The 26768-nt window shown below is 47.2% G+C and overlaps 2 protein-coding genes across 6 annotated transcripts in view; both read right to left on the reverse strand.

Moving 5' to 3' along the window:
* Nucleotides 1-1305: 1305 nt before the first annotated feature.
* Nucleotides 1306-4793, reverse strand: ALKBH2 (alkB homolog 2, alpha-ketoglutarate dependent dioxygenase). The gene is made up of 3 exons (XM_078866242.1): nucleotides 4305-4793; nucleotides 3214-3412; nucleotides 1306-2992 (listed from the first exon to the last, which is right to left on the reverse strand). The coding sequence occupies exons 1-3, from the start codon at nucleotides 4504-4506 to the stop codon at nucleotides 2377-2379; spliced, it is 1017 nt and encodes a 338-aa protein (XP_078722368.1). The 5' UTR covers nucleotides 4507-4793; the 3' UTR covers nucleotides 1306-2376.
* Nucleotides 4794-5163: 370 nt separating this feature from the next.
* TRAPPC12 (trafficking protein particle complex subunit 12) overlaps nucleotides 5164-26768 on the reverse strand; it is a 57214-nt gene continuing 35609 nt past the window's right edge. For 3 of the 5 annotated variants that reach the window (XM_078866239.1, XM_078866237.1, XM_078866238.1), the window contains exons 9-14: nucleotides 19263-19335; nucleotides 18295-18368; nucleotides 16931-17029; nucleotides 16204-16304; nucleotides 12397-12484; nucleotides 10379-11153 (exon numbers count right to left, since the gene is read on the reverse strand). In XM_078866239.1, the coding sequence (XP_078722365.1) occupies nucleotides 10911-11153; nucleotides 12397-12484; nucleotides 16204-16304; nucleotides 16931-17029; nucleotides 18295-18368; nucleotides 19263-19335 (678 nt within the window). In that variant the 3' untranslated portion in view covers nucleotides 10379-10910. Of the gene's footprint in view, nucleotides 5218-7662; nucleotides 7739-8839; nucleotides 9016-10378; nucleotides 11154-12396; nucleotides 12485-16203; nucleotides 16305-16930; nucleotides 17030-18294; nucleotides 18369-19262; nucleotides 19336-26768 lie in introns of those variants that run through there. The other 2 variants (XM_078866241.1, XM_078866240.1) reach the window with 2 other exon arrangements.

The raw sequence follows: 26768 nt of genomic DNA on the forward strand, positions 1-26768 counted from the left end.
TGGCCTGCCAGCTTTGAACCAATTTCTCAACCACATCAATTCCATACACCTGTAGAGTAGTATGGGGACGTGACATCATGCGTGCTGGGCGGTGCGATGACGTCATGTATCATCATGGTACTTAAGGGGGACCCCGTGACAAAAACGGGGTCGTTGTGGGAGCGGTTGAAGGGAGTCTGGAGAAGGGGGAGTCTGGAGAAGGACCCAGTGTAGGGCACCTACCCCTGGTGAAAATTATCTCAACTCTTATAAATAAACTGGCGCAAGCCCTTACATGAAGATTTGCCTCCGCGTTGTCATTAACAACACAACACACCCATCCATCAAATTCACCATGGAAGTGGAGGATGGGAAGCTACCTTTCCTGGATGGTTTGTTTGAGAAGAGACCTGACGGCTCGTTGGGACACTGTCTACAGGAAATCTCACCCACACAGATTCCTATCTGAAACCTGATTCCCACCACCATCCGGCACAGAATTCCCTTATCAAGACACTAAACCGTAGGGCCCACTGCATTTACGACCAACACCACCTAGCCAGTGAACTGGAACACCTACACCAGGCCCTCAAGATGAATGGGTACTCGGACCGCATTATTCGCAAAGCTGTTTCTCCAACCATGGAGAAACCCCTGAGAATCCAATCAAAACCATCATGTTACCATACATAGGTGTTAACAAAAAGATTTCTAAAATCTTAAACAAACACAAGATCCAGGTCCGTTTCAATACAGTACACAAAATCCGTGATCTAATCCCATATGTGAAGGATGTCATTCCTGACATGCAATATCCTGGAGTTTACAAACTGAGTTGTACCTGTGGCAGCCGTTACATCGGGGAAACGAAACGACATGTCACGGACCGTGTCCGCGAACACAAGGCAGATCTGAAACCCGGCAGAACCAATACCTCTGCCGTGGCTGACCATTGTTATAACGCTGTGGGCTGGCATATTGTTTTTTTTTCAGAGACCAAGGTACTCTGCAAACCTTCGGGCTACTATCAAAGGTTTGTTCATGAAGCCATCCAGATATAACTTCAACCGAGAAGATGGATACAAATTGAGCAATAATTGGATGTTATTAACCAGGTAAACCCCTAACTGCTTTATGGTTGTCTTTCATATCTGCAGAGTACTAGTCTATTTTTCCACGTTAACGTCCTCCCGGCATCCCCAGCCCTCTCGGCCTCCTACTTCCAGCCCCCCCCCAGCCTCACGTCCCTCTCCTAGCATCCACGCATCGCTCCCCTCTCCCCCCCCTCTCTCTCCCCCCTTGCCCCTCCCCCCTTTCTTACCTATGTAGGGAAGTAAAATGGCGTCCCTGGGGTGTGACTGTTGTGAGACGCGCTCCCTTACCTGCACTTGCCTGCCGATGGGGACTCGAGGGGCCTGGCACGCTGGCTCGGGTGCCATCGGGAGAGTCAGGGGAAGTGACATGGCAAGAGGCAGGGTGGGGCCACGCTCGGGGAAGCCATCCAGATATATATTCAGTGTTGGACAGTCAGTGTGGGGAACTGATGGTGTATGGTCACGCCGGGGGAAGCGGGAGCCAATGGTGTGAGGGCTCCAGGTATGAAGAATCTCTCGTTGGGGTCTTTAGTAGCCTTGTTGTAGCCGTTACTGTTAAGGTGAATAAAGTGTGGTGCCTCCTATCCCAGTGTGCCTCGTCAGACACGCATTACACCTATATAACCTCTTACCACGGCAGCTCTCTCCCACTTTAGCAAAAAAAAATGTCTGCGGTTTTTCCACCTGATGATTGCTTGTGTTGCAATCGAAACGTCGTGATTTATTTTGTTTAATTAAGTTTGTTTTCTCTATCTGTGTTGTCTCTCTAGTAATTCTTGCAGTCACGAAAGCTCCAAATCTCTCATTGACATGCTAATTTCTCTACCACCCCCCTCTCTCCGCCCCCCCCTCTCTCTAAGGCCTCGATACAGAGGCGTTGTTTCTTTGTGCGTATGTGTCTCCCTGTGTCTCTGTGTTGTCTCTCTGCTTATGTCTGTCTATGTGTCTTCGTGTCTGTGTTGTCTCTCTCTCAAATTTAGCAATCTTTGGAAGAATATAATCAACCAGGTAGGGTGTTGACTGTTATGTTAGCCGACTGTCTGTGTTGTATTGCATTATATTTCTAAGTTGACTAGGTTTGTTTTTCTCATTCATTCGTACCTGATGACGATTGCATGTATTGCAATCGAAACATCGTATTCTATTATTTAATTTATTTTCTTTCTACGTAACTTTACCAAAAGAACCAAAAGTAAAAAGCATATTATATTATTTTTATTTGGTTAATAATTGTGATTATTTTTGTTGACATATCGGTGAAAGCGATACCACGGAAACACGGCAGTGTCCTGGTAATGTGTCTTCACACTCCTGTGTGGATGAGGCGAAATGTGAGGTTAACGCGTATGCTTTTATCTCTGCGTCGTGGAGGGAGTGCATGACACCACACCTCGTTTGTCGGCCATTTCATTACCAGGACACTGCCATGCTCCAGCAGCATCACCAGCCTGTCTCCTGACACGGTGATGGCGATGTCGTTTGCACATCTTTTACTTGTGCATTTCAACTTGCTGGCAGATGACTGACACGTTGAAAGCATTTTGCTTGTTACAGAGTCATTCTCAAAGGCGCCACTCCGGTTGTCAAGTTTGGGCAACTTAGAATGGATCATATCGCTCGTTTCACACATTTGCTCAGTATCCTGATCATCACTGCCACCATTGCGAACAGTGCGACTGCTCCAAGTGCCAGATGATGACAAATCCTCCGTGCTGCTTTCACTGCCTCTGCTCGCATCACGACAACAGCCGCGGCTCTCCCGTGGTTTGGCGTTCCCCGATCGCCTGCCTCCGCGCGGCCGACGTCGGAAGCAGAAGTCCCTGCATGCGCCCAGCGACACGGACGCAATGGCCGAGCCACGGACGAGGTCCTTTTCATCGTCGCGGTGTTCCCCCATGTGGTCTCTTCCATCACGGTACCTGACAGCATCAGCGCCGCTCATATGAATACTTTACAATACATTATAACAGCATCAAAAATGTATATTCCAGTTTTATACCGATGGAGCTATCGGCAGTGGTGGAAATGGGACGTCATATGACGCAACGCCATACCGACAAATACACAGCCTAAGAATCGACCTTACTCCACAGGCTGTCATCAATTAGATTAAAATAAAAAAATTAACACTGCGGCAAACCTGTTGACAAGAACAAAGTTGTAGGGTTGCTCAGTGAGGCTCTCAATGTGCTCTCGGATCTCCTCCAGCACTGGGCACCAGGGCCGGGCTAGAAGCGTTGACCCAGAGTAGCGGTACGTGACTCCGGGGTCCCCGTAAGCGGATTGCTGACGCGGGAGGGAGTGCCACGCTCCAAATACACGCACCCGCGCGTCCTCGTCTACACACACACACACACGTCTCATTGACACATCCATGCACACATGGATGTTGTTTTCATCTACACACGGACCCGTGCATATTACAGGATCGTGTATAGTGGTTCATCTTCAGGAGTGACAGTGCATTCCGTTATGAATGGATAAACGGACGGAAAGATCGAATGTATAAAGTTTTTTACCTCAGTTGAAAAGCATTCATAAGAAAATAATCTGCTGTGCTTATGTAGCTGCACCAGTGGCTGATTTATTCATATTTAATCGAGTGCTTTCTGTGCTGCTGGGAATAAAATCAAAGGCTCCCTGTCCATAAACAATCATGGGGCTGTGCTCATCTGAATTTGTGTTATCGAGCCAACAGTGGAAATGTTTGGTTTTCGCGACCAATATCATCCATAATATAGTTTTATTTTGGGTTAGATCACATAAATATAAATGTGTCGTTAAACTCACCACCACCCGACATGCCATTTAATGAGGTTTAATCAAGTAAACAGAACATGCCAATTCGTTATTAGTACAGCACACCAGTGTGTTGGAGAGCAAATCCACAACATTTATAATCTGAGTACAACGTTTCGCCAGTAATTACAACTAATATCATCAGGCGGATAAATCTGGCTGTCCGCCTGATGATGCTGGTTGTAATTACTACTGTACTAGTAACGAATTGGCATGTTCTGTTTATGTGACAAATCTTACTAATTGGCTGTGTCAGGTGGTGGCGGGTCTAACGACATATTTATATTTACATGACCTAACCCAGAAAACCTATATTATAGTGGAAATGTTCACATTATTATGGCAAGAAATATATTTTCAGTGTTTCAGCTATCACATAAGGTCTGTAGTCCACAGACACGCATTAACCTATTCAGAAACCCACAGCAGTACCTGCCATGTACTCAATCTGTTTTTCACACTCCTCCAAGAGCCTGTCGGCCTCAGCTCTTCTGAAGGCCCGGGTGTAGTCACAAGCCAGCCCATCTCCTCGGATGTGAATCGCTGACCCAGACTCTGCCAATAAGAGTAACTCTGGATCCAATCTCACTTTGTTTCGCTCCCACTTCATGCCTGCCAAGGGCTGACTGTCCATGTCACCACCGGCAACGCATCCTGCACAAGAAAAATTATACAAATTGTGCTTTCAATTTGAATGTACACATCGTCATTAGCTATTGCTGGATGGAGGCTTCCCCAAGTTGCTACCAACTCCCATGATCCTGCGATATAATAATCCACTTAGCACATGTACAAGAGCTGAATTTCATTGCTTCACCTTGTTTGTGGGCATTTTCCCAAATAGATTCCATTCCTTGGCTGCCAATGTTATTATTCATGATCATTGGCCAATCACCATTCTCAAATTATGTCCTGCCCAAGCTTACTTGTTTTTTGCAAAAAATGTCAATGATGTCATTAGCCTGTGTATGTTCTCATAATGCAATTCCAAGCATGCATCTCTACATGAGACTGGATAGTGCGTGGATAGGTAATCTCCATGCATAGCAAGCATTGTAATTTGCGGGGCTATGTTGTGGGCAGTGCAATTGCTCTAATGCACTTCTATGCTTCCAACCCGCACTGACCAGCATGGTGAAGTATGGTCAAATAGCCCTCATGGTGTGTATTGAAGAAACAGTGCTGTATGTGAACATCCCAAATGATGACCATGCAGCCCAGTAGTCGATAATAGCCGGACGTGCATGGTATTAACCCACCCAAGTGCTTTGCAGGCTCTTGGCAGCTTAGCTTCCGAGATATAATGAGCTTTCGGATGACTTGGTTATAAGCATCATGGCCATAACTGTAAGCAGAGAGGAGGATGAGGACCAAAAAATATGCAGTGAGGAGTTGTCACCATGAGATTGGCGATGCTTTCCAGCCTTCCCATCCACTGGGGAGTCTTGAGGACGTGGACTGTGAAGCACACTCCCACTCGAGGCTTGAACTTTTGCTGAAACTCCCGCGGCAGAGCGAGTCTCATGTCTCTTCGCAGACCCAAAATAAGGGCTGTGCATCATCTTTTCACCTTTCGTGGAACTGGGGTACAGCAGAGATGGATTTGGAAGTGATGAGATCACCTTCAATGGTAAAGACAATTTTTTTTAAACCATGAATGTATATTGACCCTCGTAAATTTCTGAAGTACACAATAAGCTACCTTCCCTTATCTATATAAACTTAGTGTCTTGTTATACATCCCATCAGCCACGTGTCTTTATGAATGCATAATTAATTAACATTGGTTCAACATTTATTTTTTTACGCGGAGGGACAGATATGGGGAGTAGGATTAGTCTGCTTATTTACCTTGGACCTTGTCAGATGCTGTGGGGCAGGATAGCTTTGACCTGAGGGTCGATTAGGACTTCCACAGAACTTTGGTAGGGCGATACAAACCCACACCTCGCACGCAAAAATTGGAAATGCAGTGCGATTACTGACAGGTCAAAAATAATTCCCTCTAGTGCCCGAAACGTGTGGCTAAGGGCAGTGGCGTCACTAGGGTTGGTGTCACCGAGTGCGGTAACTCGTGGTGTCACCCCTCATGGTCCGCTACCCGTACGAGATCATACAGAATCCTTAGTAATGTTTTTTGTACAGTTACTCGTAAATTGTAATTCCCGTATATCACTGAATGTAATGGCAATAGTAGTGACATAAACAACTAGAACATTTTTAATTATACCTTAAAATTACAATATTTCCTTTAATTACTATGTAATTCTCAAAAAAGTTGTTGATATAGGTTCACAACAGGGACGTGCCGTCAGGGGAGGCAGGGGAGGCAGAGCCTCACCTGTCATACTCCAAGGAAAATAACTGTCACGAAAAGGAAAAAAAAAGAATCAAATCAATATTAAGATTTTTCCACTGATTTGTGTTTTAATGTCATTTCTGTACGATTCCAATCATTTTTATAGTCAAAATCGCCAAATTTGCGGAGCTCCGCTGCAAATACAGGAAGACATGAACGGTGAGGCAGCGACGAGCTCAGCCTCCCCTCTAATTCTTAGGTTTTTTCGGTAAAGTCACGTAGGTAAAACATTAAAAAGTAAAATAAAATAAAAATCACGACGTTTCGGAGGCAACACAACTTCCGTCTTCAGGTGGTACCGTCACATCCCCTCTAATTGCGCAACCCCTTTAGTAACTGGATGGAGCGCGGGCAATAAGCGCGTGCCTGTTACTATCTCAGTATGTCACCAATGTAATGTTTGTAGATCCCTTCATTTCATGTCCTCGCCTTCCATACTCCAGGTAACTTATTTCACGTATGTGTATAAAGATATTTAGGCTCGCTGGTCTCGTCATGAAACTGCAATGAAAAAGTCACGTAGGAAAAAAAAAATAATAGAAATAAAATAATAAATCACGACGCTTCGGAGGCAACACAAGTCTCCGTCATCAGGTGGGACCGTCACAGCTAAATTTACTTTATAAAGCTTTACTGTATCAAACTAAATTTACTGTATCACTTGATACAGTAAATTTAGCTGTGACGGTCCCACCTGATGACGGAGACTTGTGTTGCCTCCAAAGCGTCGTGATTTATTATTTTATTTCTATTATTATTTGTTTTTATTTTTATTTTTTATATATATTTTTACCTACGTGACTTTACCGAAAAAACCTAAGAGTATGAATCCTTGCAGTCACGAAAGCTTAAAATCTAGAATGCAATGAAAAAGCACCAGGGGAGGCAGCTATCACATCTGCCTCACTGAGGGGGACGTGTCTAACACGCCCCCTCAGTGTGTGAATCTGGCTCTGACACTAGCCAATGCCTCCCCAGCCATTGACCTCACCGCACGTCACTGGTTCACAAATACTCATGACCACCATATTGCAGCTAAAACACCAGAAAATTGACAAAGTCGGCGACTATAAAAACACGAGCAGCGACGAACACAACAGCGCATGCTCGTAGCGCGTGCAGACGAAACCACGTGACTCGAAGCGTCATCGTAATTGGGTAATAATGACAGCTCTGACCGGAGCGCATTAGAAGGTTAAAAAAGAAATTAGCATAGAGTTTTAGCCTTGTATGTATATTTTACATGTAAGCTGGGATTACTAAAAGCGTTTTTGTTGTTATAATTAACTACAGTGATATTCTAATTTAAAAAAAATTGTGCTTAAACACCGCACAAAACTTGTTACAGCCATTTCGGTGTCACCCCCTCTGATGGTGTCACCCAGTGCGGTCCGCACCCCCCAAGTGACGCCGCTGGCTCAGAGTACTCACTTCAGTTGTGGGAAGCGAAGCAGTCCTGCACAGCGGCGAAGGGTGACCACCACACACCAGCTGTCGTCACATGCAGCTGTGGGGTGACGTGGTGGGGAGCACAGGGCAAAGCAGCATCAATTGTTGTACTGTACTTGTTTGCTCCCACATCCCACCGCCTGGCATTAACATTCCTCCTTGAAGACACTGGTGGCAAGCATCAACTGCCTCGGAGCATGAATATGTCGAGGTGCACGTCTCCTTCATGAATGTAAAGTGAACAAGCCAAAGGAGTGATTGTGACGATACAAACAGGATAGCAAGCCAGTCGCTCTGCGCGAACTCGGCCTCCTGAAGCGCTCTGGCCGTGGCCAGCAGCTGACCTGAAGAACATATTGCTGCCCCCCCGCCCCCCCTTGCCTTCACCAACCCGCACTGACCACGCCTGGTCGCAGCTGCTTTGTTTACCTCATATTGAGCTCTCACCCCGTTGAACACAACCTCAACTTAAAAGCTTTCACTTGACCAGCGTGGTGAAATATGGTCAAATAACCCCCCACGACTCTCAAGGGCTGTGGGGAGGCCCTCGTCCAGCAGGGCTGCACGTGCACGAACCTCCACGACGCTTGTGCCAGGCTAGGTGTACACTGATGCCCTCACGTGAGAAACGTGGATTCCCCCAGGGGACCTGAGACTGTTGGGGCCAGGGCTGTTAGCGAGCACCTATTAACAGAGGTGGGACAAAGTCATTGTTATGCAAGTCCAAGTCGAGTCGCAAGTCATCAAATTCATGACTCGAGTCTGACTCGAGTCCAAGTCACATGACTCGAGTCCACATCTCAGAGGTGGGACAAAGTCATTGTTATGCAAGTCCAAGTCGAGTCGCAAGTCATCAAATTCATGACTCGAGTCTGACTCGAGTCCAAGTCACATGACTCGAGTCTGACTCGAGTCCAAGTCACATGACTCGAGTCCACACCTCTGCCTATTAATAATGGCGCTTTTTTTATAGAAATTAAAACAAAAGTAATTCTCATTAAGCCCCCATGGTGTAAAGTGCAGTCTCCAGCTCTTATTATCCAATCGCTCTGGCATCTCTATTCATGTGCTACGAAGAAGGGCCGTTGTCCGAAACGTCGTCCATGACATGCGTTTTGCTTCGACGCCACACGTTGTTGCCGATGGCACGGAGCGTTACCAAAAACCGAGGGTGGAGCGCAGTCCACGGTTGTACCGCAGTTGCTTGCTCCCCGCCTTCAGCAACCAGCGGTGAAGTAGGGCGAAGCGGCGCAGTCACTCAGTGTCCGCCTTTCAGTTGAGAGGAGACGCAGCGGCAGCGGCCTCAGCGCTGCTACCACCATAGACCCCGCCACTCTGCACCGGGGGAGCGCGGCAGCAGTCAGGGGAAGTGGCCTCAGCGAGGGGTGCGGCCTAAGTGAGGCGTGACCTAAGTGAGGGGGGCGTGGTTTAAGCGAGGAAGGATCGACACCCCACGCCTGGGTCCATCCATGTCCTTTGGCAGCCCCGAGCCAAGTGGGAATTCCACATTCCCGTGGCAGGCAGGGGGTCCTGACATCCATATCGCAACTACTGCTGACTTCATCATTAGACCTCCTTTGCCAGTACCTAAATATAATAATAGGGTTTTTTCCATTTTTTCTGGCAACAAAACTGAAACCTTTTTACAAGGATTCATGTCTGCATTAACCACAATACTTGCAGTAAAAATGGAAACAAAAAACATACTATGATAATATATGCAGTCCTTGAAACTGCTTGGTCCACACCAAGGGACGGCTTTCTTTTGAGCCTCGACCAATTGGTGCTCGACCAGAGGACGCCAAAAGGCGTACAGCTCAAAGACAATGCACTATCAAAGTACTGGCAAAGGATGTCTAATGATGTAGATGCTCACCCCGAGCCCTCATTACTTTGATAATGCATTGTCTTTGAGCGTCCTCTGGTCGAGCACTAATTGAGATGAGGCTCAAAAGAAAGCCGTCCCTTGGTGTGGACCAATCAGTTTCAAGGACAATGCATATATTATCATAGTATGTTTTTTTTTGCATTTTGACTGCAAGTATTGTGGTTAATGCACACATGAATCCTTGTAAAAAGGTTTCAGTTTTGTTGCCAGAAAAAAAACCCTATTACTGTTGACTTCGCAAATGTGGCTACTCAGTTAATCGACCTTGGTGGAATTATGATGGCCACAACCATAAAGACCAATAACAATTAATTGATGAAGGGGCATTCAATGAGTTTGTTTTTCTCTTACCAAATAATGTTCGTATTTTAGGAATCCAAAACGTGAATTCTCGTCTTCAACGAAGTAGCGTCTTTCCAGGGCGCCAGAGGCTTGAGTTCCTCGTAGACCTGAGCAGCTCTCGTCCTTGATTGGGTTACCCATACCAGACGGGTATGTAATTGCACTACTTTTATTGTGTATGCCAGAGGTGGGACAAAGTCATTGTTATGCAAGTCCAAGTCGAGTCGCAAGTCATCAAATTCATGACTCGAGTCTGACTCGAGTCCAAGTCACATGACTCGAGTCCACATCTCATAGGTGGGACAAAGTCATTGTTATGCAAGTCCAAGTCGAGTCGCAAGTCATCAAATTCATGACTCGAGTCTGACTCGAGTCCAAGTCACATGACTCGAGTCCACACCTCTGGTGTATGCGGAGGGAAAGATACCCCAATGAGACATTTGGTCTGCTAATTTATTTTATACATTTAGGAATACAGCAAACTTCATATCTTTGTGTAAAAGCCATGAAGGAAAAAAATGTTGCAGTGTCCTTTGTTCACAGGCTGAAACAAAATAACACTGCTACAGGTCTAAGTATTTTATTCCTACATTAGCAGTGAATTGGTATAAATTACAGTGGCGTGCAGTTTTTTGTGATATAATTTCCAACGTAACAGACCGTGAAAATTCCTATACACATTTCACATGATGCACCCGATCTCATCATCACAGAAGCAAAGCAGGCTTGAGTCTCGATAGGGCTGGGATGGGCGACCACCACACACAAAGGAGCTGTCATAAGGCTGTAGGTCTGTAGCGAGTAGTGGAATAAAGGACAGGAAAATCCATTGCACTGTACTTCTATGCTCCCACGGGTGCTCCCCGACGAGTACAAACTCGCACGCTCTCCGGCACGGTCAAGCGCGGTCTAATAACCCCCATGACCCGCACGACGTGGCGAGGCCCTCATCGAGCTGTGGATCTACAAATGTCTGCAGAAGCACACTTCCACAAAATCATCACAGCATTTTGAGGCACTGCACACCGAAGCTGTCCCCGCTGTGTGGGGCCACAGTTGCGAGCAGGCCTTGCTTTTTGGCCGTGCTGCGTGACGATTCGAGCTCGTACATGGTGGACAGGTTGAAGAGCACGCTCTCATGGAGGTAGCGCTGAGGCTCCTTCTGAATGAGCTCCTCCAGCTGTCGCAGCGACTCCTTCAGCTTCCCCATGTAGAGCAGGCATACGGCCGCGTTGTTGTTGGCCTGGCACACAGATGAAAAGACCGACGATGCACAATTATGGCAGTGACGGGACCTGGCGATAGTGCGTTCACTGCTTGTTGCAGAAGTAAATTTTTTTATCTGTTGGACTGCCTTGGTTATTACTGCGGGTGTATTAACTATAAAATAGGCAGAGTATGCTTTACAGCCAATGTTAAAATCCCCTGATGTCATTCTAAATCATTTAACTTCAATATTTTTCAATTATGATTACACATCGCTACAACGCCCCCTAAAGTAACACTCCTGCATACTATGTGTCAGGCTATGTCTAGCCTTGCGCTATAATAATGGTGCACATATCACATTCACTAAATTATTATTAGTTACACTGAAACAGAAAGCAAGAGTAGTTTCAACCATTCTGCATATATCTTCGAACTGATGGGAAGTTGATCAGATACGTTTATGTCTTCAGGTTGAAGTTCGTATCCAGTCATGAAAGTACATGCTGCTTAAAAGTTTCAAATAATGAATTAATTATTGTAAACTTTCATCTATCCACTGCTAGATGAAGGCCTCCCCACAACATCGCAATCCCTTACAGGCTACTATCCCACTTGCTCCTGCATGCGAGCTGATCCGACTGTCCCACCTCCGTGATGACCGTTATCTCGGGCGTGTTCCCTCCTTTGGCTGCAAATCCAACCCCAGTCTCGTCCAATGGCTATCATCCCTTCTGGCAATGTGTCCTGCACAAGCCCACTTAATTTTCTTCAAAATAGATATGTTGCTTCTAATTTTCATTTATTCCCTGATCCACATTATTCTCCAATCCTGTGATTAAACCATATTCGCAAATGCAGTGAGTTTGTGGTCTCAGTTACTCATTAGTGCACAGAAACCCCATCACATTACATTTGGTTCTGCACTTAATTTGGCTAAATTCCAGCTCTGAGAGTAAAAAAACACCGGTTTTACTGCCACGTGGCAAATATGACTCTCTGTAGCCGGGCGGGTGGGAAGGTGATACTCCCTACTGTGTGGATTTGGTCACTTAAGATCTCTGCAGTAGGTCGCGATATCCAATTTCCATTGGCCATTCTCTAACACGAATTGTTCCATTGCTCTGTGAGAGATCCGAATGGACAGCTGGTCTCAGGACACGATTCCAATAGTACAATTGGGTGGCTTTGCACCATAGCATTCATGTGGAGAAGGCAAAAATACGTAAAGGTAAATAAAAGTTACCCTAACAATCATGCTAAGGGGTAAGGAAGCTCACCACCGCATTAGTGGGATCCAACTTGGAGACCTCCTGGAAGCAGCGGTAAGCATCTGGGAAATTATTTTCTGCCAGGAGTGCGAATGCTCTTGGGGAAAAAAATCACAAAAATATTAAAACCAACCATGTCTGTGATTATTCCAGCATACGTAACATTGTATTTCACGAGCGGGCGTAGGGTACTTATTGCGTTAAACGTTCATATGCATGTGACAATTTGTTTGGCTGTGTTGGGTGGTGGAGGGTTCTAAATTACACAAGTTTGGTCAGATGATTAGGTGGCCAAACCTATAAATCAATGGTGAATCTAAATGTTTTATTATGAAGCTTACTTAGTGATCCATTTCATGCAATAGTCTTACCATTACATTGTTAATAATCGCAGAGAGAAGTTTATTATTGCTAAAAATTACAGAACTAATTTGAGCAAACCTCAACAAGTGAGATGAAGGTGGGTGGGAGCGTGTGTGGGTTGGGTGGTGGTAGGTGGTTCATCCATGGGAGTCACCCATGGGGGAAAGTGTTGAATATAATTACAATGTGTCCACTAAACACCAGGCTAATCCAGGGTGCGGTGACAAAAACAACCATTATTTACAAAACCACATTTAGAGTGTAATGTTACTCATATTGCTTTTAAATGATAAGAAACATAAAAGGTAAAACAACACATTGAATCCATCACAAATCACAAGGGAATTTGGGAATGTGCAATCCAGTGCTGCATCAGTAACTACGCCGTGCAGTACTACACCGAGACTGCACTGGCAAATGCTACATACGGTGAGGGAAAAAAGTATTTGATCCCCTGCTGATTTTGTACGTTTGCCCACTGACAAATAAATGATCAGTCTATAATTTTAATGGTAGGTTTATTTGAACAGTGAGAGACAGAATAACAACAACAAAAATCCAGAAAAACGCATGTCAAAAATGTTATAAATTTATTAGCATTTTAATGAGGGAAATAAGTATTTGACCCCCTCTCAATCAGAAAGATGTCTGGCTCCCAGGTGTCTTTTATACAGGTAACGAGCTGAGATTAGGAGCACACTCTTAAAGGGAGCGCTCCTAATCTCAGCTTGTTACCTGTATAAAAGACACCTGTTCACAGAAGCAATCAATCAATCAGATTCCAAACTCTCCACCATGGCCAAGACCAAAGAGCTCTCCAAGGATGTCAGGGACAAGATTGTAGACTTACACAAGGCTGGAATGGGCTACAAGACCATCGCCAAGCAGCTTGGTGAGAAGGTGACAACAGTTGGTGCGATTATTCGCAAATGGAAGAAACACAAAATAACTGTCAATCTCCCTCGGCCTGGGGCTCCATGCAAGATCTCACCTCGTGGAGTTGCAATGATCATGAGAACGGTGAGGAATCAGCCCAGAACTACACGGGAGGATCTTGTCAATGATCTCAAGGCAGCTGGGACCATAGTCACTAAGAAAACAGTTGGTAACACACTACACCGTGAAGGACTGAAATCCTGCAGCGCCCGCAAGGTCCCCCTGCTCAAGAAAGCACATATACATGCCCGTCTGAAGTTTGCCAATGAACATCTGAATGATTCAGAGGACAACTGGGTGAAAGTGTTGTGGTCAGAAGAGACCAAAATGGAGCTCTTTGGCATCAACTCAACTCGCCGTGTTTGGAGGAGGAGGAATGCTGCCTATGACCCCAAGAACACCGTCCCCACCGTCAAACATGGAGGTGGAAACATTATGCTTTGGGGGTGTTTTTCTGCTAAGGGGACAGGACAACTTCACTGCATCAAAGGGACGATGGACGGGGCAATGTACCGTCAAATCTTGGGTGAGAACCTCCTTCCCTCAGCCAGAGCATTGAAAATGGGTCGTGGATGGGTATTCCAACATGACAATGACCCAAAACACACGGCCAAGGCAACAAAGGAGTGGCTCAAGAAGAAGCACATTAAGGTCCTGGAGTGGCCTAGCCAGTCTCCAGACCTTAATCCCATAGAAAATCTGTGGAGGGAGCTGAAGGTTCGAGTTGCCAAACGTCAGCCTCGAAACCTTAATGACTTGGAGAATATCTGCAAAGAGGAGTGGGACAAAATCCCTCCTGAGATGTGTGCAAACGTAGTGGCCAACTATAAGAAACGTCTGACCTCTGTGATTTCCAACAAGGGGTTTGCCACCAAGTACTAAGTCATGTTTTGCAGAGGGGTCAAATACTTATTTCCCTCATTAAAATGCAAATCAATTTATAAAAAAATTTACATGCGTTTTTCTTGAATTTGTTGTTGTTATTCTGTCTCTCACTGTTCAAATAAACCTACAATTAAAGTTATAGACTGATCATTTCTTTGTCAGTGGGCAAATGTACAAAATCAGCAGGGGATCAAATACTTTTTTCCCTTACTGTACACACCGCATGGAGACGCAGCAAACAGCGAGGCAGCGTTACTCTGAACACTCTTCTTGGTTCTCTCGGTAAAGTCACGTAGAAGGGAAATAATGGAGTCTTTGCTCCGCTGCAAGTCTCCTACACCACTCTCCCATTGACATATTTCATTGCTTCCTCTTAGTACCTTTCACGCGACGGTCAATAGTATAGTGTATAGCAGATTGTATAATAATAAATAGTATAAAAGTGTAATGTTTAATATAATGTATAAGGTAATATATAGTATCGTAATTATATAGTGAATATACAGCAGTGTGGTATACAGTAGGGTGGGTAGAATAATACAGTGTAATATTACAATGTATAGTCTAAGGTATAGGGTGGTGTATAGTAATGCAGTATATAATTTTATGTTGGGTTTGTCTATGGCAGTATGTAAGAGAAAACAGTTTAGCTGGAGGCATATTATATTTTTGCGACATAGAATTATAATGTATGACTTACTGTTAGTAGCTCAGCTTATTGGAGAGTATATTTAGTATATTGATGATACTGATGTAGTTTATATTATAGCTATTTACGTGGTGGTTTAGCTACTGCAGCTCATTACTATTAAAATTCCTTCCCTTTATTACTGCTAACCCTACTCCCTCCCTTTGATGCTGCTAATCCTACATAATGCACCGGCATAATATGACTTTGAAACCCCCCCACCTCCTACGCATTCCACAAGTAGTGACTAATCCCATATCTACATTTCCCATAAATATGCTAAATTCATATTGATATGCAAATTCCTTTGTCAAGGCGCCCTTCCCCCTCCAACCCAGGTTAAATATACACTGCCAAGCTTGGTGGTGTTCATTCAGACGTTGTCTTTCCGACAGACCTGTTCTTCACCTGAGGACGGCTGCTTGCGTTGTGGCCGAAACGTCGTGAGAATTGTATTTTATTATGTTTTGTTTTTATTATTTTATTATTTCCCTTCTACGTGACTTTACCGAAAGAACCAAGAAGATGAATCCCTGCAGTCACGAAAGCTTTAAATCGAAACTCTGAACACTGTTCAAAATTTTGAGCTTTGGAAGTGCAATTTACATTTTCCCAATGTTTTATTTTGAGAGAGTCTCTCAAATAATCATCTTATACGAGGGACGCAGTTTATCGTCTACATTGTGTGCACTGTCATGCCCTCTGTGAACGGTGCCCAATTCTGTGGGAGGGACTTATGGAACAGGTTTAAATGGCTTGACAAGTGCTGAAATAAAAAATTACAGAAAAATTTACAAAAGTAATCTCTTCCAATATTCCAACACGCCTGGAAGAGGAGACCAAACGCCCTCTAAAGTTTGCTCAAGTGGGAGCCCTTCCACTAGCAGTGGCGTGAGAGAGCAATTCTCGGGCCGCACCTTTTTCCTTTTACAAAAGTAACACACCTGTTCATAAGCACCATGGTCTTATGCTGCACGCCTTCTTTGTTCTCGCAAATGGACTCCACTCTCTGAAAATACTTTTGTGCCGCCGCGAGGTCTCCCACCTGAAAGAGCAAACGTCAGGTACTTGACGTGCATCGTCAATGACGCTCGTTAAGGGAAAGGGCGAAAGCCCCTGGACCAGATGATATTACCGTGGACATCGTCAAAGAAGCGGGACCAACTACTTGAATAAAATCAGCAGACCAGGTCACAAAAGTTTGCACATAAATTAGATAGCCTCAATCATTCTTCTTTACATAGAGGGTAAAAACACAGACTTTGTGTAAATCTGCAATGAGATACAAATCTATATTTATAGTTTTTTTTATTTCAGAGTGAACTTTATTTTTAAGGGCATTAATTGTAGCTTAACCTAAACGCTGCATCGGGATCATTAAAGCAGGGTTTAAGGTGATGTGTGAAAAGTTATGCGGAGTTGAATGTTTATTTATTTGCTTTGTTGGTCATTGTGTTTGAATTATTGTGCATACTGTTGAATACAAAGCAATTAAACACTGCACAGAATTGATGGAAAATACCTTAATCCATACCTGGAAGACTTACGTTGTTGTAAGCGCAACAGTTAAACACGTAACATTTAAATTTACCATGCAGTACGGAGATAATATCGATTTTATCTAATTGGCAAAAATATACAATAATGTCAATTTCATGAAGACTTCATTACCTGAAGCAGGATCTTTCCGATGTTATTGAGAAGCTGAAGCTCCTGCTCTGGCTGGATGGGGATGATGGCTTCATACATGTTCACAGCCAAGCAGTAATCCTAAACGCATATTCAGGTTACAAGCCTATTTTGCTTAACCACGTGTGAACTCAAGGGACTAGGATTAGAGTCGAATTCTCAAGAGCGAGTGACCGGAGTCACCAAAATGACAAAAGCAAAAACAAATAATATATAGCAACAGCAGTGAAGCAAATAGAAATGGGAGCAAAAACGGTTTAACATTTTTTTCACAAATTAATGCTAAATGAAGCACCTGTAACAAGTCGGCCTGGGCAGATTATTCTGAGACTGATCAAAGCACAATTACAATAAAGTTAGACAAACATTAAATATGTATGTTGAACTTCTCTCGCACCGTACGTAGCCAACCGTGCTCATATAGGGTAACTATTGTACTAATGTGTAAAAGCTGTCAAGGATAAAGGAGTTAAATGCATTAACACACACAGCAGGGATTCACCAGGCATCGTAGAAGAGCAGTCTCTCACCACTGCAAAAATGGGCCGATCCTGTACGGATTGAAGCCTGATTGGTCAGGATAGCGACTGTGTTGAGATGTCATAATGGTCTGGAATATATTTTATTTAATATTATTTGTTAACATATTTCACCTGAAAATCCATTTGAAAAGGAATCTCTCATTTGCAAGAGTGTCCAGGGTGCCATTTGAAACATACATAGCAATGCATTACTTGAATGATAAATTTCCTCTTCCCCCTTCCCCCACCCCTAATTTGAAGTGGGTCGCATTTGTAATCTGCCTATTGTGGGGCGGGAAACCATTCCAGGTGGCACAAAAATTACAATTCACTCAGGCAGTTTTCCACCAACGGCACTTTCCTCGAAGTCGAGTGCTGCTGGTGGCTACGCTGCACATGGTCTGTAATGCAGCGCTGTGCAGGCAGCGAGGGTCATCAACACGATTTTGTAAAACTCCCTACCCGTGGGCGTCGCCATCTCCCAGCTTGTCAGGGTACGATGGCAGTAGAGAAAGTGGATTAACTTCTATCCATGCCGGGATTGAATGTTGCACCCCTCGCATGCATGGGTCTTATGCTGGCACCCCGGTTTCCTCCCAAAGTAATAAACGCTCATCAATAGAGTTGGTAAAATATCCCAACATAGTACCACAGAGCTTGGGAAATTGTTGTTGTCTGCTCTGGCTGCCTTCCCACTTGTCTGTGGTTTCTGACGCCTCCGTGCGCATTCTAATCTCAGCAGCGTTTGAGGTGTAATTTGCATGAACGAGGTGATACAGAACTAACACACTGTTGTCAGTGCAATGCCATGGTGGCAAAGCTCACCTTCATGAGCAGCAGGCAGTTAGCGGTGGAGTAGTGCACGCGAGCCACGCGCGACCGCCACAGCTGCACGGAGGCTAAACAAATGGCAAACAGAACATTGCTCACACCGATAAGATTTCAATTCTCTTTTATTCAGTCAGTGGTTTCCTGCTCAAATGAGCATGGGGACAGTGTCCACCTCCCGTTTACAGAGCAAAGCAAGGGGTGGAAATTCCACATTGCTATGGAAAAGGAGAGTCTCTGTATAGGGCAACCACTGTTGACTTCAACTTTGAGTGGTGCCCACTTTATCGACTGCAGAAGGATGATGGGCTGAGTCAATCCCCCCCCCTCAGCCAGGATTGAAACTCGCAACCTTCCGACTGCGAGCCGTTCACTCTACCGCTGAGCCACCTGGCCGGTTGCCACGTAGGGGACAATAGCGGCGCGGCCTCACTCACACTGAATAATGATGAGAAGAACTCGTAGTCACAACGTTGGCACCGTCACTCTGGAGAGTGGTGTTTTAACTTCTTGACACCTATACTCTTTGGTTGCCGGATGCTTGTGTTTCGCCCGAAACGTCGTGATTTATTTTATTTTATACCTACGTGACTTTACCGAAAGAACCAAAGAGTATAAACTATTTTTATTATACCAACTAAGGCCCACTTGAGCTATATAGCTCTTTTTCTGAAACGGCCTAGACACAAGTGATAGCTCAACAAAGTGGCTTATCACATGGAAATGTACAGCGGCCAAATACTCTAAATGTATTTTTATAAATGTGGAGGGAAAAAACTGGAGGATCCAGAGAAAAATCCACAAGACCACAGGGAGAACATGCAAACTCCAAATATACAGGCGTCAATATCAGGATCAAACTCACGACCTCCTGTATACCAGGCGAGGATGTTAATATCTCGCCACTGTGGCGAGACATCCCATTAGAGAAGTCACCGGTGACGCAAGGGGTGATTTGTGGCTACCTTGTCGGTTTTCTGTGGAGAGGTTGATCATGCTCCCGTCCTCTGCGAGTCCATTCTCTAGGTTGCTTAGAATCTAAATGAGGAATTAGAAAACGTGCACATGAACATGCGTTATAACTGTAATACCGTAAATCTATACAGACGGTCTCCGATTTATGGTCTGATATATAAAGATCCACATTTACAACACAGATACTTGATTTACGACACATTTTCCGACTTGACTCCGAATACATTTCAACAGTTAGTGTGGTTTCCGATGTGACTTGGTGTGGAGTTTTTGTAATTCTCAAGTGTTTTAGTGGATTTGAACCTATCAAACCCTGTTAAATGACTGATAAAACACAAGTCAAGTTTCGACTGTTTCTGTCTATGGAAAAGAAGGTCTGATTCATGACAATATGATTCATGCCAGGGTTTACAGGAATGCATTGTGTCATAAAAGTGGGGACCACCTGTACAGTTATCCCTCATTATACGGCAACTCAATATATGGAATTTCGCTAGAACGTTAACTTACACGTTTTGGAACAAATTCTACAAGCGTTAAGTTGAATTCGGGGGGGGGTGGGGGAGGGGGAATAAAACAATGTTCGATCTTCCATTTGTCCAAGCAAATTTCAAGATATTGTCCTATGCAGTTTGCATAGCATGCGTTTCAAGCGACTGGTTTCCCATGCTCTCTGTGTTGCCACCGAAGCTCAGCTCGTTTTGGTTCGGTCCTTTGTGTTTATCTTACATAGCACCTTTATCCAAGGCGTTTTACAAGGGTTATGAGTGCTACAATGAGGGAAGCTAAAAGTGATATGGTGAATAGGGATGGGGTATGGGAGGGAGGTTAGTGGGTACTGTACTGCGCAGGATTACACCCTTGTTCAACATTCTTCAACGTTCATAAAGTAAGTCGAGATATCTGGAAAGAGGACATTAAGTGCAAGTGTAAAAATAAACTATAAAGCAATTACCTTGAATGTAAGTACTGTACAGTATTTATATTTCATGACCTATTTTGAGTATTATCACAATTTTATCATTAAATTATTCACTTTTCATTAAATATGTACTTAAGAGGTTTGCTGCATTCTTAAGTGTGATTTTATTAAGTCTAGAGACCAAATGTTTTCCACAGGAACGCGCCTCCAGGAGTCCCTCGGTTAACGTTTTTAATCCGTTCCATGATAACTTCTGTTAACTGAAATAACTGTTAATCTAATATAGGAATGGCATTTTAAAAGCATTTGATTTTTCGAACCAGCCCTTATTTTCCTCTTTTCCTTTTGCAATTTCACTTTAGGGGCCATTGCAATAACTATTAATTGACTTATAAGTTGAAAATAAGTAAAAATCACTGAGTTTGCAAGAGAGCTGTTTCCACTGCCAAAACAGAAAAGATCGCGTAAATAAAGTCACCCGAGGTCTAAATGCTCATAAATGGATGTTGCCGACTGCCTGAGGCATGCTCAGCCCACTTACGAGCGCTTGGATTGGCCAAAATTAGAGCCTGCATGCATAACGTAAACATTCCATTAATTCAAACTTTAACATTAGTCGAAACCATGGGGTCCTATGGGAGGCAAAACGTCAACCGAAAAACCGTTAACCGATGTCACTGTTAACCGAGGAACTACTGTATAATGTTCGATATACAGAATTTTGTTTCATGTTCTGTATATTGAGGGATGCATGTGTAGTATTCTTGAATGAGACAGAGACTTCGTAGAGGCCACATGCTTTTATTCCAATAAACACTAGTCCTCCGGACTCACTGGGGGAAAAACCCAACCACACAACCTAGGGAGGTACAGCCTCCGACTCTATTCTCATTACTCTCCTTCCCTAGCCTACAGCTACTCAATTACTCTCCTTCCCTAGCCTACAGCTAACTCAGCCCACTCAGTCCCAGCGGGGCGGCATCCTCGAGGCTTGGGGTCCAGGATCTCCGGCGGCACCTCCTTCAGCTTCTCATGAGATGGACCCCCACCGCTCCCCGGGAGCCATCCTATATATCCCCTCTCTGAGGGGCGGGGGTGTCTCGGGGCCCTGGCTCTCGCCAGCTCCCTCCCCTCAGAGCGGTTCCAACCGCCTCTCGTCCCTGCCGGTCCGGACCGGTCCAGACCGGTACGTACCTCTCCCCTAGCTTGTGTGAGCTGTGTGACCTGTGTCAACCTTGGTGTCAACCTTGACCACCACATCACCCCCCCCCTATACAGCACGCAGCCGTCCCGGCTGCATCACTATCCACATCCCAACCCTAACTCGCGAACCAGGAATTCTGAACACGACAAGAACAATGCGTGAGCCTCAACACAACAATAACAACAACAGAACAACAAACACATCAATCCCCAATAATTTACCCCAACCCCCCTGTACACAAGAACACTGCGGACACACCACACCAACGAACAAGGTGACTCGAACACCCAGGCCCCGCGAGGAGGCAGTGTATCTGCGACAGGTCTCAGGAGAACCTGAGACCCTTCGAACGAGTCAGTGTGGCGGGTCCATCGCCAGAGGCCAGCGTTCCTTGCGGAGGGTCAGGAGGGGCCAGATGACGGGCGTCTGGCACGTCCCGAGGCCCCGGGGACAAAGCCCGCGAGCCGTCTTCCTGCTGGACAGGCGGCCGGCCCGCTTCCCGCTCTTCTGGTGAGGCCACCCTAGGTGGACTCACACCTGCAGCATCCGAAAGAGTGGCAGGGGGTTTCGGAACAACAAGGGGATCACGAGGCCCCTTCCCCAGCCTGCCGGACACATCACGCGGCCGGCCCCTGCGAGATGAAGGTGTGTGAGTGCGTGGTGCAACATAGGGTTTCAGGCGCGAGGGGTGCACGTACCAAGAACGCCGTCCGCACGCGACCCTAACACACTGGTCCCGAACGACCCCAACAATGTCGACCGGCCCCCACCAGGGCCGCAGCAATTTCGATGACGTTGACAGCGGCACCTGCGGGCAGTGCAGCCACGCCTTATCTCCTACTGCCCATTTATACACCGTAACCCGGCGATCATACAGACGCTCATTGGCCCGTTGCCTTGCCCTGGAATTTTCCTGCGCGGCCACCCTCGCCTCGACCAACTTCAGAATATTGAACTGAGCGTGTTCGGACAGTTTCGAGCGAGACGCCGCTGTCTGGACCCGCAATTGCACCTCCATGGGGGGGTCGACATCCCTGCCATACATTAAGTAGAAGGGCGAATAGCTCGTGGCCGCGTGAGGCGCCAACCTATATGCGGCCAGAACTCCGGGAATCCTCAGGTCCCAATCCAACTGTGTGTCGTCTACCTGATGACACAACATAGAGGTAATGGTCCGGTGTAGACGTTCGACCATACCATCAGTCTGCGGGTGGTAGGGGGAAGTCCGGACCTTCTGCGTGCACAAAAGGTCACAAACCTCCCGCAGAAGATTGGACGAAAAGTTATTTCCCTGGTCGGTTAGCAGCCGTTCCGGGGCGCCCTTATCCAGGACGTAGCCCTGGAGAAGCGCCTCCACAATGGCTGCCGCCGACTGGTTGGGGAGGGGCCAGGGCATAGGCCAACGGGTGAAATATTCAACCCCAACCAGCAGGTACTTATTACCCCGAGCGGTGACAGGGAAGGGACCCAGAATGTCAAGAGGCACCAACTCGTTAACCCGGGACACCTGAATGGACTGAAGGGGTGGGCAAGCCGCCCTAGCCGGGTGTTTCCGCCGCGCACACTGCGTGCAACTATTCAAAAGGTCGGCGACATCGCGCGCCATTCCCAGCCAAAAAGAATCCAATTGCAGTGTAGCGAGCGTTTTGTGAATACCCAAATGCAGGATGCGTTCATGCGCCGCCCACACGGCTCTGCCCCGCAGAGCGGTGGGGATGACGATTTTGTAACGCCCCGAGTTGGCATCCCATGACATGAGGAGACCCTCCCGCAACATGACAGTACCTACCCTTTCCTGACAATTTCCCCCTCTCTCCGCACGACGGCGTAACCTGAGGAGGGAATTGTCTTCCATCTGGAACCGTCCCCATTCGTCCAGAGGCAGATCGAGGAGCGAGTCGCGAGCGACCAACACCTGCGAGTCCCCCTCGGCGACAGGTTCCCCATCGACCACCCCTGCTGCCGCCGCCAAGGGAGAAGCCGGAGCGCTACTCGTGGCCGATTTGCATCTCCCCGAGCCCATAAAACACGCGCACCCATCACCTGGAGGAAGGCGTGACAAGCCATCCGCGTTTGAATGTTGTGTCCCCTTCCAGTACACCACCGTGAACGTGTAGTCCTGTAGGACCTCAAGCCAACGTGACAGCTGGCCGGACGGCTGGTCTATTTTCAACGCATACTGTAGCGCGGCATGATCGGAACGAACCGTAAAATGCCTACCGTACAGGTACAGTCGATATTGTTGAACAAACATGACAATAGCGAGCAGTTCACGGCGAGTGACGCAATAACGTTGTTCTGCCGGAGACAGGACTCTACTGCCGTAGGCAACGACCCGTTCGACCCCGTTGACAACCTGCGAAAGCACCGCGCCGATGCCGGTATTGCTGGCATCGGTGTCCACGATGAAGGGCAACGTGAAATCGGGATAGCATAAGGGAGGAGCTCGGAGAAGGGCATCGCGAAGCGCCCTGAACGCCCTGTCTTCCTATTCCCCCCAATGGAATTTAGCCCCCTTAGCCGTCAGAGCATGAAGGGGTTTGGCGATCGTCGCAAACCCCTCAACAAACCGGCAGTAATAGGACGCAAAGCCTATAAAGCTGCGGACTTCCCCCACAGACGTGGGCGTGGGCCACGTTCTTACACAGTCAGTTTTAGCAGGATCGGTGGCTATACCAGTAGAACTGACAACGTGGCCGAGGTACCGCACCGATTCACACAACAGGAAACATTTCTGAGGCTTAAATTTAAGGTTAGCCGATCGCACTCTGAGAAATACAGCGCGCAGTCTGTCCAGATGTTCCTCAAACGTACGGCTGAAAATAATCACGTCGTCCAGATATATAAGACAAGAGTCCCACTGCAGGCCAGCGAGGACCAGTTCCATCAATCTCTGGAACGTTGCTGGAGCTGAGTGCAATCCCATGGGCAACCGATTGAACTGATAAAGGCCCTGTGGTGTACGGAACGCGGTCTTAGGTTTGGAAGCCTCATCCAAGGGCAGTTGCCAAAACCCCGACAAAAGGTCCAAGGTTGAAAAATACCGCGCCCCCGCCAAGGCATCGAGCGACTCGTCCATGCGAGGGAGCGGATACGCGTCCGCCAGCGAAGCCTTGTTAAGCTTCCGAAAATCCACACAAAACCTCAAACTGCCATCATGTTTTTTAACAAGCACAATCGGCGCACCCCATAGGCTGTTGGAGGGAGCCACAATGTCTGCGGTAAGCATGTCATTCACTGCCAACCGGACATGTTCCTTCTCTGCCGGACTCAATCGGAACGGATTTTGCCGAATGGGAGCGGAATCCCCCGTATCAATGTGGTGTTTCAATAGATTAGTGCACCCAACATCGAATTTGTGTTTGTGTAGGGGTGTTACGGAGGGGCTGTTATAGAATGGGATCAGATGGGAAAGAAACACAGTGGGCGTGGCTATGTCGGTGCACGGGAAGGTGCTCCCAGCGAAGTCCGCATCGGGCAGCCTGGGGGGCTGACTCGGAGCTGGGATCCCCCGGGGCCCCACCCCTCAGCGGGGGTTTTGGTATAAAAGGGGATGAGCCGGAGGGCTCATCCCCTTTTATACCAAAACTAACCAGTGAAGGCTGAAGATCGTCGTAGATAGAGCCCTGGACTCCCCTGGATCGCCGCCCTTATCAGGGCCGAACAGGATCGAGCCAGCGGCGTGGTCCCGAGAGCCAGAGCCGGTGCTCTTGTAAGCGCTGGTCTGGGACTCCGGGTACCGTGAGCCCGACTTACCAGTGTCGGGCTAGCTAGCCTCCCCTAGCCCGTTAGTGGAGGACCCAGAGGTAGGCTAGGCGTAGCTAGAGAGTGTATCCCCAGTTAGACGGGTGAGGGGGCCGATACCCCCTCCAGTGTTGTATGTCAGTGTTGTGCTGTACCGACACGGAATAAATACGTGTGCCTCCAACCCCGGCATCCAAGTCTCCTGGAACACTATTACATTTGCTAAAAACATCGGGAAATTCACGAAACAACATGCGCAGCTTTAATCTTTGTGACTCGGAAAGATTTTCAGCCCCTGAACAGAGAATCCATCCATACCTCATCGACACCCACCTACGTCCCGAACGCCGGCGCCTCACCGACATGAGCCGCGACGGAGTCAGTGTGCAGCGGCAGCGACGCATGTGCAATCACAGCACCTCGGTGCACGACCTTCGTCCGCAACCCCGCATTCAGCACCTGAATGAAGGGCTGTCCATCTCTAGGCACAAGCGTTTGTGCACCCACCAGGTCCAACCCTCGCTCGGTCGTATTGGAAGGAGACAACAAAACCCCCGACGTAGCGTCTGCCTCCAGTGGTTTGCGTAACTGAAGCGGTATTAGCATCTGCGCACCCGGCGGAATCCGCATGGTTTCAGACGCCATAGCCGGAACAGTCGCGCAAGCTGTGCGCAGCCGGTTTGGTGAGGGCAGAAATGCCATCCGGCGGCCCGAAGGAAGCTCGATGCAGCCTTTGTCAATTAAAATTTTGATGGGCATCCTCCCCAAGAAGTCCGTACCCAACAAACAGGGAACGGCCAAGGCATCGGAAACCAAAACGGGACCAGATAATTTAATGTCACCAATACAAATTTGTGCAGTTATTTGGCCAATAATCCCCAGGGAACCCCCATTCGCCGCAAGGCAAGGGACGGAGAACGGGGCGAGTGCTTGACATCTCTTTGGTAACACGTTGTATATGAGGTCTGAAATTATAGTAGCCGAAGCCCCCGTATCGACCAACAATCGAAATTGAATCCCCTCAATATCCCCGAGAATAACCGATGAGCCCGTCGCCGCGGCCATGACCCTGTGGGCCAACTCGGACCACTGAACCGCGTGAAGTGGCCCCTGAACATCAGCCCCGTTCCGCTCCCCACCCCTCAACGCAACGCGATTTAGTGGCGCGCCGATTCGCGGTGTATGCGGTGTATGAGATGCGGGCAGGGACCGTGCGCATGAGGTGTCGCGACATGCCTGGGGTTCTTGTGGAGCGGCCGGCGGACGGGCGAACGATGGTGGACGACCCGGAGCCCGGCGCCGGGGTGCTGGGCAACCCGATGCCAGGTGACCCAGCTGGCCACAGTTGTAGCACGTGACGCGAGCCCACGCCCGCGGGGATCCGTGTCTCCGCCAGGGTTCCCCTTGGCGAGGCCGGTCGGCCCCCCTCCAACTGGCGGCCCGCTGCGACGCGAAGGCCTGGGTATCCGGGACCTCGTCTACTCTTGCAGCGGCGCACGCCGCCACCTGCCCATCCCGCTGGAGGAGCAACTCTGTGTGCAGGTAATGTGCCGCCCCCAGCGAGGAAAGGTTAGCTTCGTCTTTGACGTGGACGGCAATCCTCAGTTCCCGAGCCAGCAGCAGCAA

This window comes from Lampetra fluviatilis, chromosome 22 (assembly GCF_964198595.1).
Source record: "Lampetra fluviatilis chromosome 22, kcLamFluv1.1, whole genome shotgun sequence".
In the NCBI taxonomy this organism is placed as follows: domain Eukaryota; kingdom Metazoa; phylum Chordata; class Hyperoartia; order Petromyzontiformes; family Petromyzontidae; genus Lampetra; species Lampetra fluviatilis.

Coding starts and splice junctions, on each gene's coding strand:
- ALKBH2 (XM_078866242.1), bottom strand. CDS start 4,506: ATGGACAGTCAGCCCTTGGCAGGCATGAAGTGGGAGCGAAACAAAGTG. Junction 3,413..4,304: donor ACAGATTGAGTACATGGCAG/GTACTGCTGTGG, acceptor GTGTGTGTGTAG/ACGAGGACGCGCGGGTGCGT. Junction 2,993..3,213: donor AACTTTGTTCTTGTCAACAG/GTTTGCCGCAGT, acceptor TGATGCTGTCAG/GTACCGTGATGGAAGAGACC.